Genomic DNA, 17135 nt, shown 5'->3' on the forward strand with positions numbered 1-17135 from the left:
ATTATTGGGGTTTTTGAGTAGTGAATTGATGGTTTTCCAGGTTGCCTTGATATTATTTTTATGTTTAATGAAAGTGTCCTTGTAATGTAATTTTTTAGCCAGTTTGATCAAAGTATTTAGTTTATTGCGAAATTTTTTGTATGTTTTTTCATTGGCGACAGAAGGACAGTGGAGGAATTTAGAATAAAGTTTGTGTTTATATTTAACTGAATTTAGCAATCCATTAGTCATCCAGGATTTTATTTTATTTTTCTTTTTTTTTTTATTTTTGGAGGGGAAAGTGTTGATTATAAAGTGATTTTAATTTATTGTCAAAATTGTTATATGCAGTGTTGGGATCATGAGTGTTTATAACTTCAAGCCATTGTTGTGAAGCCACATCAATGCGAAAGTTTTCCAGGGATGTATAGTTTATTTTTCTAAACTCATGAATTTCTTCCCTATCTGAGCCAGTTGGAATATTATTAATAAAAGAAATATTGAAAATAGGAAGATGATCAGAGATATCACAATACAGTAAACCACTTATGTTGTGATGATCGAACTGATTTGTAAAAATGTTGTCAAGCAGAGTAGCAGTGGTTTTAGATATACGGGATGGTTTGTGAATACATGGAAGGTAATGGTTACTAAACAGTGAATTTATAAAATGGCAGGCTTCATTATCAAATTCATATTTGAGAATGTCAATATTGAAATCGCCAAGGATATACACAATCTTGTTTTCTTTGGATAATGTGGAAAGAACAGAATCTAATTCATCTGAAAATATGTTTGGGTCAAAAGAGGGGGGCCTATAAACTGTTCCAATAACTATGTTTTTTAAATTTGGTCTGGTAATTTCGATAAAAATGATTCGCATGTAGAGGGGTGTAGAGTCAAGTAATTTCTTGTGGAATACTGAAGGCTATCACCGACTTTATGGTCTCTGTGATTTGCAGTAAAATGGTAATTAGGGAGCTGTACAAGAGGGTTATCATATTTAAGCCAGGTTTCACTTACACCAATGACATCAAATTGATGCTTTGTTGCTTCTAAGGGTCTGTTTCTGCTGCATAACGCAATTTAACCGGTTATTTTAAAATAGATTAAAAATAGATAACAATAACAAGACCGCGTTTCTGCTCAATTTGTGCTCCGAAATAACCGGTTAAATCTATGGGTGGTCGTCGAGCAAAACGTCATCATTACCCAAAATGCAATACACTCAGACGGAAGTAGTAAGTTGGCTGTTTGTTTACATCGACGTCAGTACACACGTGTGTGATATCATGTTGTCTCCGACCAGGTCTACACGTTTTGTTTTTTGTAAAGCCTACTTAATATCGCTAATAAAATTAATTCTCATGGAACCTTCAATAACATGGGGAGGGTTGTGCAGCGCCCGATCGCCTAGGATAATTATTATCTAGCCTAATTCCTCAAAAAGGCGATGTCACACGGCCCTTCCCACGTGAACGACTGTTGTCTTTCGCGAGCGCGGTCCTACTAAACACCAAACGGAAACAAAAACGAGACTCAGAATGTTGCAATACCTACCAAACGAAAGTAGATAATTCTTAATTAATTATGAAAACCCAACTTATATAGCAAAAATCGTCCGAATTTATGTTAAAAACGATGAGTTTAGCCACAAACGAGAGTATCCAAGTCATAGAATATCGCACGCACATAGTGCCTTTAATAGAATAATGAGTATTGAACATTATTTCGTATATTTATGTACTAGCATAAATAATAACACATTTCTATGCTTAATAAAATCATATTTAATATATTATCAAAGGCTCTGATAACCTTTGTTTTCGGTCGATGTGATGTTTTTCTAAAAAATTATATTATGTAAAACGATCAAAGTAAGATTGTTCATTGTTCTCCTATTAAAGGCACTAAGGGCGTGCCATAAATACGCTCGTTTGGTATCAGTTTTTGTTGCTAAATTCATCGTTTTTAACATAAATTCGGACGATTTTTGCTATAAAATTTGGGTTTTCATAATTAATTAACCATTATCTATTCTCGCTTGGTAGGTATTTGCAACATTCTGAGTCCCTTTTGTTTATAGGACCATACCCTTCGCGAGCGTGTAGGCCTATTAACGCCTCAAATTGTTTAGCTTGGGTAGTTTGGAACTCCACTCCGAATTCCTCTTTTACTTTCGCAAAAATGCTCTTATATATCTGTGAATCTTTTCTATTGCCTGCCATCCTTCCCCGTACTTTCTCTTCCCCCCACAACTGAATAACATATCTTGTGATTTCATTCATCCACATGCATGTTCACTTCTTCGTTCGACTGTCAAAACCACGAGGAAAACACACATGGTTCGCGACGGTATCTGACCCGGGGTCACAACTGTCAATCAAATAACCGTTATTTCGTGTTGCAGCTAAGAATTGCTCAGCAATAACCGGTTAAACGGCGTTCTAACACCGATTTAAATTGGTGTTTTTAACCGGTTATTTTGCGCTGCCTTTTAACCGGTTACCACAAATTTGTCCTGTTTCTGCTGCCAAGAAAATGGAGTTAATTTATTCACACCAATTTTAATTTATTCACACCGATTTTAACCGGTTATTTTGTATGCAGCAGAAACAGGCCCTAAGAGTTGTTTAATTTGATCAATGTTTTTAAGGATACTTCTAGAGTTAAAATGAATTGTAGAAAAGCAGTCAGATTTAGTATTCGGGAATGAGTTGAGGTAGTAGTATTGAGATAAGTTTTGGTCGTTACAGAAAAAATGTGTATCAGGATCAATATTAGTAGTAAAATTGTCAGAATCATTTAAAAAGGGTGAAAAAATTAGGTTGGTTAGTCGGTCATGTTCCGAGGTGCTAGTACATACCAAAAAAATATATATATATATGTGTTACAAAAACAAAAAACTACGACTTAACGTATTTAAAAAGAAGAGAAAAAAAAGAATCAAAATTGCAATTTAACATTTGGTTAAAATTAAGTTAACTGATATTGATAAAAAATATGATATGATTAATGAAAACAACAAAAAATTTTAAAAAAATTAAAATTGAAAATGATGGAGACGTGTATTTATGTTTAAAGTGTTAAATTTTTGTTATTTTCCATTCAAAAAGTATATAAGTTATCTTGATGCTTGGCATTGTTTCCCTGGCTGACCACTTCCTCTTCTCTTCTGTCCATTTGATGGTGTCTTATTGATGATGTTATCATTTTAAAAATTTGAATAAAAAGCTGGTCCCATAATTTAATTTTACCTATGCTACACTGTATGTATAGTATTAAATACTGTGTATACAAAAAAAAATATAAGAAAAGAATATACTACAAGGACATGTCCTCAAAGCTATAGAGCCAGATTTTTTAATTTCAATCCGGATGCAGCCATATGACGTCTCAAAGATGGTACCGTATAGCCGTATATAATGATTCCTTGGCAATAAAATATTCACTTAGGCCTAGGTCGTTTAAATTAACAGAAGAATTTCCATCAATAATATTATTATCAGGTAGGCCGAATGAATTCTTCAAGCCGAATCACCGAATGTTCAGCGTGCCGCGCATACCAGGTTACTACTGTGAGTATTGATCAATCAGAAATGGTCTTTCATCGCGTCTAGAAAGGGCTAATAACAAATGAGGGCGCTATGTATGCATAGTTTAAATAGTTTAGTTGATTAATTTCTTCAAGTAAAGTTGCATGGCGCAGCAGGTAAAACGTTGTCTCGTGATGATGTGGACTAATCATCAGGAGTTCAAGTCTCAGTAGATGACTTTTGTTTATTATCGGCAAACGCGAATGTTGCCACATGAAAATTACACAGTCAATATCATCATCGAGAATTTACTTGATTTTATGTTTAATGACAGGAACATGATAATTACACGAAAATTACTCAGTCAATATCATCGTACTCGAGGATATACATTTTACGATCCTCGCAGCGGTAGTCATGTGATGCAGTTTCAACCCATTCACGTATTTACATAGGTTATGTAATATATAAGAACACAGTATGCCTAATAATTAACTTTATCTTCCTAAATATAAATGCTGGGTACTGTACAATCCATTTTTTGATCTGTGAATACTGCATTACTGTACTATCTTTTGATTCCTGTACATCAAAATCCTTATAATAAGATGGTGCCTGTCCATATTGGACGGGCAAGGGCTAGTATAGTTTAATTCCCATTTCATTTTTGTTGGGATTAATGGCAACATAATATACAATTATTTCATAATATGCCCAACTTCATGGACCACCCATCAGAATATATATTGAGTTGTTATGTGTTGGATTGAGACCGTTGTACATTCACAGAGAGTTCAACCAACTACACGTCATTCTTGTATACATTCCTCCCGCTTCTGCTTAATACGGAATGCATATCTATGCTTTGTTTATCCACAAATTGATAACTCTGATCATAATGTGATCACTTTGATGCCTACATACAAACAAAAGATCATATCGGATAAGCCAACCAAGAAGAACATTAAAGTGTGGACTAGCGCTGTCACTGAACAATTACAAGATTGTTTTGAGTCCACAGACTGGTCCGCTCTGATTGATCCTTCAGATATTGATGCTTCCTTAGATGCTGTAAACGGGTGTCACAAAACCTAAGATCCAAGACCTAAGATTACAAATTCACAGATATACGACAGCTTAAAAACAGTAATTGTTTATGTATACACAATTTTAAACATTAGTAGGTTTCATTTATTAATGCTTTTTACCTTAAATTTAATTAAATACTTATCACAAACAGAAACTCACAATATTTTCGCCTGTTGAGTAAATATATACCTTTGTTTCACAACAAACAAACTGGCATTTCCCTTTCGCACCTGCATTGTATTTTGACTTCAAAATAATTCAACTAACTTTATTCTGAATACCACACCTTAGATTTAGGCCTCATAAGTACTTTTATGAAAGAGATTCATATATAAAAACAAATAAATACTTGGTATTATTTATAAATAAAAATTGATTTTACAGACTTGTTTCTTGCACACTTTCGCATACTCAACTTTCAATATTTTCGTTTCTATGGAGCGCCAAAAGAGCAACAATAATAGAGGGCTAAAAACTTGATGGAATGCGTCTACATTTAATACATTTATTGGTGAAATGCACATTTAATTTGTTCAATATATTTTGTCACTGTCAATACAAATAAAATGTTACTGTTGATACTTTACACGGTTTTGTTAACTTTAAGAATGAAATCGACAAATTCATCATATCCCCTTAGGTCGCCCTTATGACTAGGCCTAGGGTAAGTACTGATGCTGATTTTAAAATCGATTAATATTCTAGGATAATAGAAAAGTATCAGCAGTAACATATTACAGCATTTTTATTGACAAATTTTGATTTTCACAAATTGAACATGATTTTCACAAAAAAAATGAGTTAAATAGATGGATTCCACATAGTTTTTAGCCCTCTACTAATGTTGCTCTTTTGGCGTTCCATAGAACAAAATATTGAACATAGAGTATGCGAGAAAAACGTCAATCATCAATTTATTTAAAGAATTTATTGTTATTTTATTGATTCTTCTTCATTTAATTCTAAGGTGTGGTATTCAGGATAAAGTTGGTTAACAAATTTAGATTTAAAATACAAGGCAGGTGCGAAAGAGAATTAGGGGGTCTTAGGTTTCGTGACAACCTGCTGTAAACAGTTATATTTTATTTTGCGAAGAACTAGTTACTGTTTACCCAAACCAAAAACCTTGGTTTACTCCAAATGTCAAAGCACTTCTACGTGAGAGTTCAGTAGCTTTTAAAAATGGAAACCGAGAGCGAGTTATATCATTTAGATCAGAAAAGCGATTCAGGATGCTAAAGTAAAATGCATTGTTTTTACATTTTTTTGTTTAAAATTATGTTCGCAGTAACTTTATGATTTCAGATTCAGATTCAGATTCGATTTATTATTTCGTTATTACCTTTAAACAAATTGATTGTTTTGATATTAAATTCGATATTTAAAGCCTTGTGAATGTTAAACATTTTTTAAGCAAATTACTCGACTCCATACTCTACATAAGCATAGTTGGAGACAAAGATGGCCGGTGTGCATCCCACGTGACTTTCTAAAATCCGTGAACGCAATGCTGTAACTCTTTATATATATGGCTCTGTAGGCAAATACGATTAAATAATTGTTTTGCCCATACCCGGTATCACCGGGTATACGCAGTGAAAGGGTTAAGAAAGATTTTAAACAATCTTATCCATGGAGATCTATGTCCTAAATTTAACTAGTTTTCTAACCTTTTGAAATTTGCTTTTGATTTTAAAATTGTACATTTTTATATTTATAGTAGTTTTTTATAATAAATTTTTTATGATAATGTATTTTTGTACTGTTTGTATTGTCGAGGGCCCTAATGATCAGCTTTACTGGATAGGCTACCCTCATGAAACATGGTTCAATAAAATAAAAATAAAATTTATGTAAAAATGTACTTACTATTTTTGACAATATGCTCATTTCTGCTAAAACCCAATCAGGGCAATCAAGATCTCCACAAAATCGAAACCTCTGAAAAAAGAACAAAAGATACTGGTATTAGATTCAGATTTATTTGGTCCTTGCGGAAATTCATGACAGGCACAATCGCTCACATAACATTACAATAACAAACAAAATACACTAGAATTTAATTCGTCACTTTGACGAATTATAGGTGATCATTTTTATCCTTTTACTGAAATTTTTTTTTTTTTAACATGCACGTACGTTAACATACGATCAAAAAATGTTGATGTATACCATCCTATTATATGCTTATAGTGCTGAGTTGTGCCCATTATATGCCATATACAATATGTACAGTATACACTGTATATCTATATACAGTGTAGCATAGGTGAAATTACAGGACACACATCATGTTCTAATTTTTTTGTATGATGGAATTATCAAAATAAACTCGAAGATGACAATTTCGAAAGATAATGAATTGAGCAAATAAATATAAGAATTGGAAGAGAATCTGGCACGTAGAAGCGCTGTGCGCGCTCTTTGAAATTTGTGTAACTTTGACGAAAACGATGAAAAAACTACTTTTTAACTATATCTGGCCATATGTTAACGTCACAACAGCCGATAGGCTTGATTTTTATATGAATTCATATCTACATTTAATTAGCTTTCATAATAAATTATAATCATCAAGGTAACCTTCAATTCTGAAGAGTTGTAAGATTTTCAAATTTACGGTGAAGTTGAAATTACACGACCTATGTTATTCAAGTTTTTATGCGTGATGACGTCATCAAAATAAAAATAGTGGCAAGTCATGAGAAAGTCAATTAATTGAGCAATCACATACTAAAATTTGAGCGAAAATCGGGCACAAAATAATAGATATGCGTTCTATTGAATGTGATCAAATATGACGAAAGAGAAAAAAAACTTAATTTTAAATTCAAGTGGCCATTTTATGACATCACAACATTTTGTACGTAAAATGTGTACATGAATTCATATCTACAACTCAATGGCTTCCAGAATACGTACAAAAAATTGGGGGTCATCGTGCATTCTGAAGAATTATTTTCATTTTAAAAATACCTTATTTTTCAACATTTTTAGCACTTTGATGCAATTTATTTGAGCATTTTGTCATTTTTAACCTGCTCGTATAGCGCTATTTAAAGTCGGAACTGACTCAAATTTGGTAAATGTACTAAAGATGGTGAGTAGAATGCGATTTGTAAAAAAAAATCACATTTAAGTATCGTGCGCGCAAACATTTTTTTTGCGCACTAATTTTTTGAAACACGCAAATGGCCTAATTCATGCAAACTTAATTTTGATCGTTTTAAAATTTTAATGCGCGATTTTATGCGCATGACCCTACGTGCGCGTGCATTTTATTGGCTAATATTTTTACCCTTTACCTCAATTTTACGTATAGTGAATTTTATTGATATGTGATAAAGAGTTATGGAGATATGATTGATAATGTGATTTCACAAAATGGTGTATAAATGACGTCACGGATGAGTGATCACGCTGAAAAGCTAACTATGACTAAATTAAATTATTTTAAAGATATTCTGAAATTTTGGTGATTATTGACATTTAACATTGACACACAAAATCTGTACAGAAAGAAATAAATAAAGATTTTATACAATAACAATAGGTGATCATTTTATTCTAAATGATCACCTAATAAAAGTAAAATAAATATAAACAGATACAAAAAGATACTGTACAATATACAATTATACAAATTTATTTAAATCATTGGCTACTTTTCCAAGAGTACCACCATTGACCTTCTTCTTTAGACCTGTCATTTCATATATACATTTCAAAGCATCTCTAGGATTATTTGTTTTAAATGAATTTTCCAACTTAATTAGTTATCCGCTTGGTAGAGCGGATAACTCCTTGTTATTGTATGGGATCAATATTTTTTTTCTGTATTATTAGTTATCCGCATTCAGCGGATAATTAGTTATCCGCATTCAGCGGATAATTAGTTATCCGCATTCAGCGGATAACTCCTTGTAACTGTCCTGTGTCTTTTTTTTTTGCATTATTAGTTATCCGCTTAGTAGCGGATAAATCCTTGTATTAATCGTCCTGGATTTTTTTTTTTTCTTTATTAGTTATCCGCTATGAGCGGATAACTCCTTGTAATTGTATGAAATCATCTTTTTTTTCTGTATTATTCTTTCTTTCTGTCAATTTTGTGTCTCGCGTATCTCTAAAACGTGTAAACATAACATGTTATAACTTTGTGCACCTCCTATTTTTTAATGATGTCAAAGTTCCGCAATGTGACTTACGCGCGAATTTATGATTTTTTATGATTGCTCATAGATTAAAAACCAAGCATAATTTTGTTTTGACACTTTGTGAAAATTTAAGTCATATCAAGCGCAAAATTTTTGTGGATTAAAAATGGCATGTTTTACAAGAAAATTACGCGCGCACGCGCATTTAAAATTATAAAATCCGCAAAATTAATTTCTATTAAACTTTCTACGCGTTTAATGTAATTTTAAGCATGTAAAAAATTCCCACGCGCCCGCAAATTTTTACGTGCGCGGTGCGCATGTAGCGTTGAAACATATTTTTTTCTTGTGATTTATGTTTTTCTAGCCTTTTTTTAGTAATTTTACCAACTTTTAAACAATTTCGACTTAAAATCATGTCATACGAGCACGTCGAATTGAACAATTTGTGCGCATTTTTGATGAAAAATTTCAAAAATTTGTCAAAATTATGCCTTTTTTTAAACAGTCGTAGTTTCTAAACTAAAAGGTGAAAGTTATTTTTATTACATATTCTTGAAGTTGGTGAGTTGTAGATATCGAATCATGCATTAATATGGCTAACCGGACATTGTGACGTCATCGTATGGCCACACGAATATAAAATATAGGATTTTTGTATCTTTCGTCATAGCTTATCACATTTAATAGAGCGCATCTCCACTTATCCGTTTTTCATTTTCACTTTGATTTTTTTATTGTCTAGGTCAATCAATTATCTTTCGCACGAGTTAAAGATATTTTAATTTTTATGACGTCATCATGTCTAAAAATGTAAATAACCTGGGTCACATATTTTCATCTTTACAGTAAATTTTAATCTGTTATAGCTCGTCAGAATAAAAAGTGATAATCATGATTACAACTGGAAGCTATTGGATTGTAGATACGAATTCATGTAAACATTTTGCCAATCGGATGTTGTGACGTCATCATATGGCCAGCCGAATAAAAAAAGTCATATTTTCATATTTTGCGTAATAGTTCATCACATTTAAAAGAGCGCGCATCTATATTTTAGGTATTTAAATTTCTTCTACACATTAATACGTTGATGCTGAGATAATTTGCTTCCGAAATTGCTATCTTAGTTTTTTATTTTGATACCGTCGCCATGTTAAAAATTGGAATAAATGGCGGGTCCCGTAATTTCACCTATTCTACACTGTATGTAATATGTATATTATACTGATTATACTGAATATACTATATGATACAAAATAGACAGAATTCAGCACTAACAACATATCATGTTCTTCAGTTCAGGTCATAATGCGATAATCTTTTTTCTGTGTGCAAAATTCCAACGTATGACGTGCGCGTGGCGTTTGTGCGGATAACTAACTCGTCAAAGTGACGAGTTCAAGTCTAGTACTTCTTTCTTTCTGTCATTTTTGTGCGTCGCGTTTCTCTAACACGTGTAAACAGAATATATCGTAACTTTGTCAACATATCGACATTTACGTGAACATGTGCAACTCCTATTTTTGAATGACGTCAGAGTTGCGCAACGTGACTTATGCGCGATTTTATGAATTTCAATGATTGATCATAGATTTTAAACCAAAAGTCATTTTGTATTGACACTTAGTGAAAATTTAAGTCATATCAAGGGAAAACTTTCTATGGATTAAAAATGACATGTTTCACAAGAAGTTACGCGCGCACACGCATTTAAAATTTCAAAATGTGCAAAATTAATTTCTAATCAACTTTCTACACTGATCATGACATTTTGAGGATGTCAAAAATTCCCACGCGCGGGGAAAAATTTACGCGTAAGGTGCGCACGGAGCATGAAAATCATGTGTTTTTCTCTTGAATTATGATTTTACAGCCTTTCCTAGTCATTTTAAAAAAGATTGACATCATTTCAAATTAAATTGACGTCATACGAACACGTTGATTTAGACCATTTGCGCGCGTTTTAGTTGAAAAAGTTATAAAATATTGTCAAAATAATGCCAATTTTGAATCTATTATAGCTCTTCAGGATCGAAGGTGACCCCCAATTTTTTTAATTGAATATGTAAGCAGATAAATTGTAGATATGAATTCATGCAGAATTTCTCTCGGATGTTATGACGTCATCGTATGGCCACACGAATGTAAAATATAGGATTCTTGTCTCTTTCGTTATTGCTCATCACATTCAACAGAGCGCATCTCGCTTATACATATTCCATTTTCCCCGAGATTTTAATATTGTCTACATCAATCAACTGTCTTTCAAATGAGTTAAAAATATTTTAATTTTTATTACGTCATCATGTCTAAAAATGTAAATAACATGGGTCACTTATTTTTATCTTTACAGTAAATTTCAATCTGTTATAGCTCGTCCGAATAAAAAGTGATAATCATGATTAAAACGTTTTCTGGACGCTATTGGATTGTAGATACGAATTCAGGTGAATATTTTGCTAATCGGATGTTGTGAGGTTATCATATGGCTGGTTGAATACAAAAAGTCGTATTTTCATATTTTGCGTCATAGTTCATCACATTTAAAAGAGCGTGCATCTATATTTTACGTATTCAAATTTCTTCTACACATTAATGTGTTGTTGCTGAGATAATTTCCTTCAGAAATTGCTATCTTAATGTTTCATTTTGATACCGTTGCCATGTTAAAAATTGGAATAAATGGCGGGTCCTGTAATTTCACCTATTCTACACTGTATGTAATATGTATACAGATTATACCGTTTGCACTGTATATACTATATGACAAAAAATTGACAGAATTCAGCACTAAACAGCATATCATATTCTTCAGTTCAGGTCATAATGCCATAATCTTTTTCCGTGTGCAAAATGTCAACGTATGACGTGCACGTGGCGTTTGTGTGGTGCGGATAACTAACTCGTCAAAGTGACGAGTTACATGTCTAGTTAGTTATCCGCATTGAGCGGATAACTCCTTGTAACTGTCCTGTTTCATCATCTTTTTTTTTGGTTATCCGCAACTTAAAATTTTAAAATGCGCAAAATTAATTTCTAATCAACTTTTTACGCAATTCATGACATTTTGCGCATGTCAAAATTTCCCCCGCGCGCGAACAATTTTACGCGTGCAGTGCGCACGCAACATGAAAATCATGTTTTTTTCTATTAAATTGTGATTTTCCAGCCTTTCCTAGTCATTTTTAAAAAGATTGACATCATTTCAAATTAAAATGACGTCGTACGTACACGTTGATTTAGACCATTTGCATGCGTTTTAGTTGCAAAAGTTACAAAATATTGTCAAAATTATGCCTATTTTGAATCTATTATAGCTCCTCAGGATCAACCGTTACCCCCGAGTTTTTTAACTTAATATGTAAGCAGATATGTTGTAGATATGAATTCATGCAGAATTTTTTCCTTACGGATGTTGTGACGTCATCGTATGGCCACACAAATGTAAAAAATAGGATTTTTGTCTCTTTCGTTATTGCTCATCACATTCAATGGAGCGCATCACGCTTATCCGTCTTCCATTTTCTCCGAGATTTTATTATTATCTAGGTCAATCAACTATCTTTCGCATGAGTTAAAAATATTTTGATTTTTATAACGTCATCTTGCCTAAAAATTTAAATTACGTGGGTCATTAATTTTATCTTTACAGTAAATTTTAATCTGTTATAGCTCATAAGAATAAAATGTGATAATCACGATTAAAACGTTTTCTGGAAGCTATTGGATTGTAGATACGAATTCATGTGAACATTTTGCCAATCAGATGTAGTGACGTCATCATATGGCCAGTTGAATAAAAAAAGTCGTATTTTCATATTTTGCGTCATAGTTCATCACATTTAAAAGAGCGCGCATCTATATTTTACGTATCCAAATTTCTTCTACACGCTAATATGTTGTTGCTGAGATAATATCCTTCCGAAATTGTTATTTTAGTGTTTCATTTTGATACCGTCGCCATGTTAAAAAATGGAATAAATGGCGGGTCCCGTAATTTCACCTATTCTACACTGTATGTAATATGTATACAGATTATACTGTTTATACTGTATATACTATATGACACAAAATTGACAGAATTCAGCACTAACAACATATCATATTCTTCAGATCAGGTCATAATGCCATAATCTTTTTCTGTGTGCAAAATTCCAACGTATGACGTGCACGTGGCGTTTGTCGTGCGGATAACTAACTCGTCAAAGTGACGAGTTTCATGTCTAGTTCTTATTTCTTTCCCGTTTTTTTGTGGCTCACATATCTCTAAAATGTGTAAACATAATATTTCATAACTTTGACAACATGTGGGCATTTACGTGAAGTTGTGCACCTCCTATTTTGAATGACGTCAGAGTTGCGCAACATGACTTACGCACGATTTTATGATTTTTAATGATTGATCATAGCTTAAAAACCAAGCGTAATTTTTTTTTTACCCTTTATGAAAATTTAAGTCATATCAAGGGCAAACTTTTAGTTAACTAAAAATGGCATGTTTTACAAGAAGTTACGCGCGCACGCGCATTTAAAATTTTAAAATGCGCAAAATTAATTTCTAATCAACTTTTTACGCCATTCATGACATTTTGCGCATGTCAAAATTTCCCGCGCGCGCGAACAATTTTACGCGTACAGTGCGCACGCAGCATGAAAATCATGTTTTTTTCTATTAAATTGAGATTTTCCAGCCTTTCCTAGTCATTTTTAAAAAGATTGACATCATTTCAAATTAAAATGACGTCATACGTACACGTTGATTTAGACCATTTGCATACGTTTTAGTTGCAAAAGTTACAAAATATTGTCAAAATTATGCCTATTTTGAATCTATTATAGCTCCTCAGGATCAACCGTTACCCCCGAGTTTTTTAACTTAATATGTAAGCAGATATGTTGTAGATATGAATTCATGCAGAATTTTTTCCTTACGGATGTTGTGACGTCATCGTATGGCCACACAAATGTAAAAAATAGGATTTTTGTCTCTTTCGTTATTGCTCATCACATTCAATGGAGCGCAATACGCTTATCCGTCTTCCATTTTCTCCGAGATTTTAATATTATCTAGGTCAATCAACTATCTTTCGCATGAGTTAAAAATATTTTAATTTTTATAACGTCATCATGCCTAAAAATTTAAATTACGTGGGTCATTAATTTTATCTTTACAGTAAATTTTAATCTGTTATAGCTCGTAAGAATAAAATGTGATAATCACGATTAAAACGTTTTTTGGAAGCTATTGGATTGTAGATACAAAATCATGTGAAAATTTTGCCAATCGGATGTTGTGACGTCATCATATGGCCAGTTAAATAAAAAAAGTCGCATTTTCATATTTTGCGTCATAGTTCATTACATTTAAAAGAGCGCGCATTAATATTTCACGTATTAAAATTTCTTCTACACGTTAACATGTTGTTGCTGAGATAATTTCCTTGCAAAATTGCTACCTTCGCATTTCATTTTAAAACCGTCAACATGTTAAAAATTGCAATAAATAGCGGGTCCCGTAATTTCACCTATTCTACATGTACACTGTATGTGATACGGATACAGATTATACTGTGTATACTATATATGAATCAAAATAATAGAATTCAGCAATAACAACATATTCTTCAGTTCAGGTCATAATGCTATAATCTTTTTCTGTGTGCAATATTTCAACGTATGACGTTCACGTGGCGTTTGTCGTGCGGATAACTAACTCGTCAAAGTGACGAGTTTCATGTCTAGTTTTTTTTGGTTATCCGCAACTTAGTTGCAGGATAACCCTTGTGATTGTAAATATCTTTTTCTTCATCATCTTCTTTGTTGGTTATCCGCCTCAAGCGGATAAGCCCTTGGAATTGTAGTGTTACTTTTTTTTATTATTCTTCTTTCTTTCTCAGATTTTGTGCACGCTGTTTCTCTGCAACGTGTTAACATAACATTTTGTAACTTTCTAAACATTTAGACATTTAACTGAAGTTGTACTGCGAAGCTTTTGGACGCTGTCAGAGCCACGTAGCGTAAGTTACGCGCGAATTTCTGAAATTCTTAAATTGATCATAACTTTGAAACAAATAAATATTTTTTAACGAAATTTTCAGCCACGGTTGCTTCACATCAATTGTAAACTGTTTTATCGCTACCGAATTTTGTAACATTAGAAAGTGCGCGCGTAAACGGCGTTTGAAATTTTAAAATGCTTCAAATCATTTTCTGATTAAATTAGCGCACGTTTCAGGTCATTTTAAGCGTTTAAAAAATTCCCACCAGATGCGCACATTTTCACGCGCGCACGGCGCAGGGAACGCGTATGAGCCTTTATTTTGCATAGACTGTGTTTTTCAAACTTCAGTTAACAATTTTGCGTTATTTTATTCACTATTCAACTGGAAATGGCGTTACACGAGCACGTTAAACATGACTGGTTGCGCACGTAAAATGTCTAATAATTGTGAAAATGTTGCAAAATATGTCTACTTTTAAAAACGATACAGTTCATCAGAATGCAAGGTTACCCCCATTTTTTATTTTATTTTCTTGCAGTGTATGAATCATAGGTCTGATTTATTATAGTCTTGAATGCTAAAACGTGTTTGATGGCTACATTATGTGCATATTAAATATAATTTTTGAAATTTTGATCATCAAACAAACACTAACATTTTCAAAGAGCAAAACAATAAACATAACGTTTATCTTTTTACTTCACATTTTAATATATAAAACTTGAAAGTATGAACTTTCATAATATGTTACTGTTTAAAATGTGTGAAGATTTCATTATAGTAAAAATTATGATTTAGTTTGATAGGTAATAATCAACTTGCATCGAGGTGTTCACGACATACCGAATGAACGAGTAATTGTTCTTCGGATTTTCTTCAGCAGGTGCTCATATGGCTCGATGTGTAGTGCAACCGACTTTGGTATCAGAGGTACCGGGATCGAATCCCGTCACGGGAAAATAATTAAATAAAAGGATTTATTTGCTTATTACACTGAAAGGGAGTTTTATTTTCGAATAGGCTACTTTTTGGAAAAGTCATGATTGAAAAGTACTTGAATGCGCAAGATACGTTTGTTGCGGGCGGATAACCAAACTCGTCCTCAAGTGACGAGTTAAGATCTAGTTATTCTTCTTTCTTTCCCGGATTTTTGTCTACAGCATATCCCCTATTGCTTGTGAACTTAACTTTGTATAACTTGGTAAAAAGATTGACATTGAAGTGTAGATGTGCAGCCAAGCTTTTCGACGATGTCAGAGCCACGTTGCGTAAGTTACGGGCGATTTTGTGAATTTATATAACTGATCATAACTGTAGAACCAACAAATATTCTTTCATGAACCTTAGTGAAAATTTAAGTCATATCAAGGGCAAACTTTCTATGGATTAAAAATGGCATGTTTCACAAGAAGTTACGCGCGCACGCGCATTTAAAATTTCAAAATGCGCAAAATTAATTTCTAATCAACTTTTTACGCTGATCATGACATTTTAAGCATGTCAAAAATTCCCACGCGCGCGAAAAAATGTACGCGTAAGGTGCGCGCGAAGCATGAAAATCATGTTTTTTTCTCTTGAATCATGATTTTACAGCCTTTTCTAGTCATTTTAAAAAAGATTGACATCATTTAAAGTTAAAATGACGTCATACGAACACGTTGATTTAGACAATTTGCGTGCGTTTTAGTTGAAAAAGTTATAAAATATTGTCAAAATGATGCCAATTTTGAATCTATTATAGCTCTTCAGGATCGAAGGTGACCCCCAATTTCTTTAACTTATTATGTTAGAAGATATACTGTAGATATGAATTCATGCAGAATTTTTACCTCTCGGATATTATGACGTCATCGTATGGCCACACGAATGTAAAATATAGGATTTTTTTCTCTTTCGTTATTGCCCATTACATTCAACAGAGCGCATCTCGCTTATACGTATTCCATTTCCCCCGAGATTTTAATATTGTCTACGTCAATCAACTGTTTTTCGCATGAGTTAAAAATATTTTAATTTTTATGATGTCATCATGTCTAAAAATGTAAATAACGCGGTTCACTTATTTTCATTTTTACAGTAAATTTTAATCTGTAATAGCTCGTCAGAATAAAAAGTGACGCTCTTGATTAAAACTTATTATAGAAGTTGTTGAATTGTAGATATGAATTCATATTCAAATTTTGTATATCTGATGTCATGACGTCATCATATGACCAGTTGAATTCAAAAAGTCATATTTGCATCTTTGGGTAAAAGTTCATTGCGTTTAAACGAGAGCGCATCTCTCTTTTACGTGCCCAAAATTCTTCAAATTTGTATTAATGTAATTATTTAGATAATTATCTTCAAAAATTTTTATCATTATATGTCAA

At 32.7% G+C, this 17135-nt stretch overlaps 1 protein-coding gene across 1 annotated transcript in view; it reads right to left on the reverse strand.

Annotated features, from left to right (window-relative positions):
- Nucleotides 1–17135, reverse strand: part of LOC144845129 (COMM domain-containing protein 4-like) — a 122484-nt gene that overhangs the window by 46869 nt on the left and 58480 nt on the right. Inside the window, exon 2 of the mRNA XM_078702288.1 lies at nt 6474–6545. Within this exon, the coding sequence (XP_078558414.1) occupies nt 6474–6545 (72 nt within the window). The remainder of the gene's footprint in view (nt 1–6473; nt 6546–17135) is intronic.

This window comes from Antedon bifida, chromosome 1, assembly GCF_963402885.1.
Source record: "Antedon bifida chromosome 1, ecAntBifi1.1, whole genome shotgun sequence".
Taxonomy (NCBI): Eukaryota; Metazoa; Echinodermata; class Crinoidea; order Comatulida; family Antedonidae; genus Antedon; species Antedon bifida.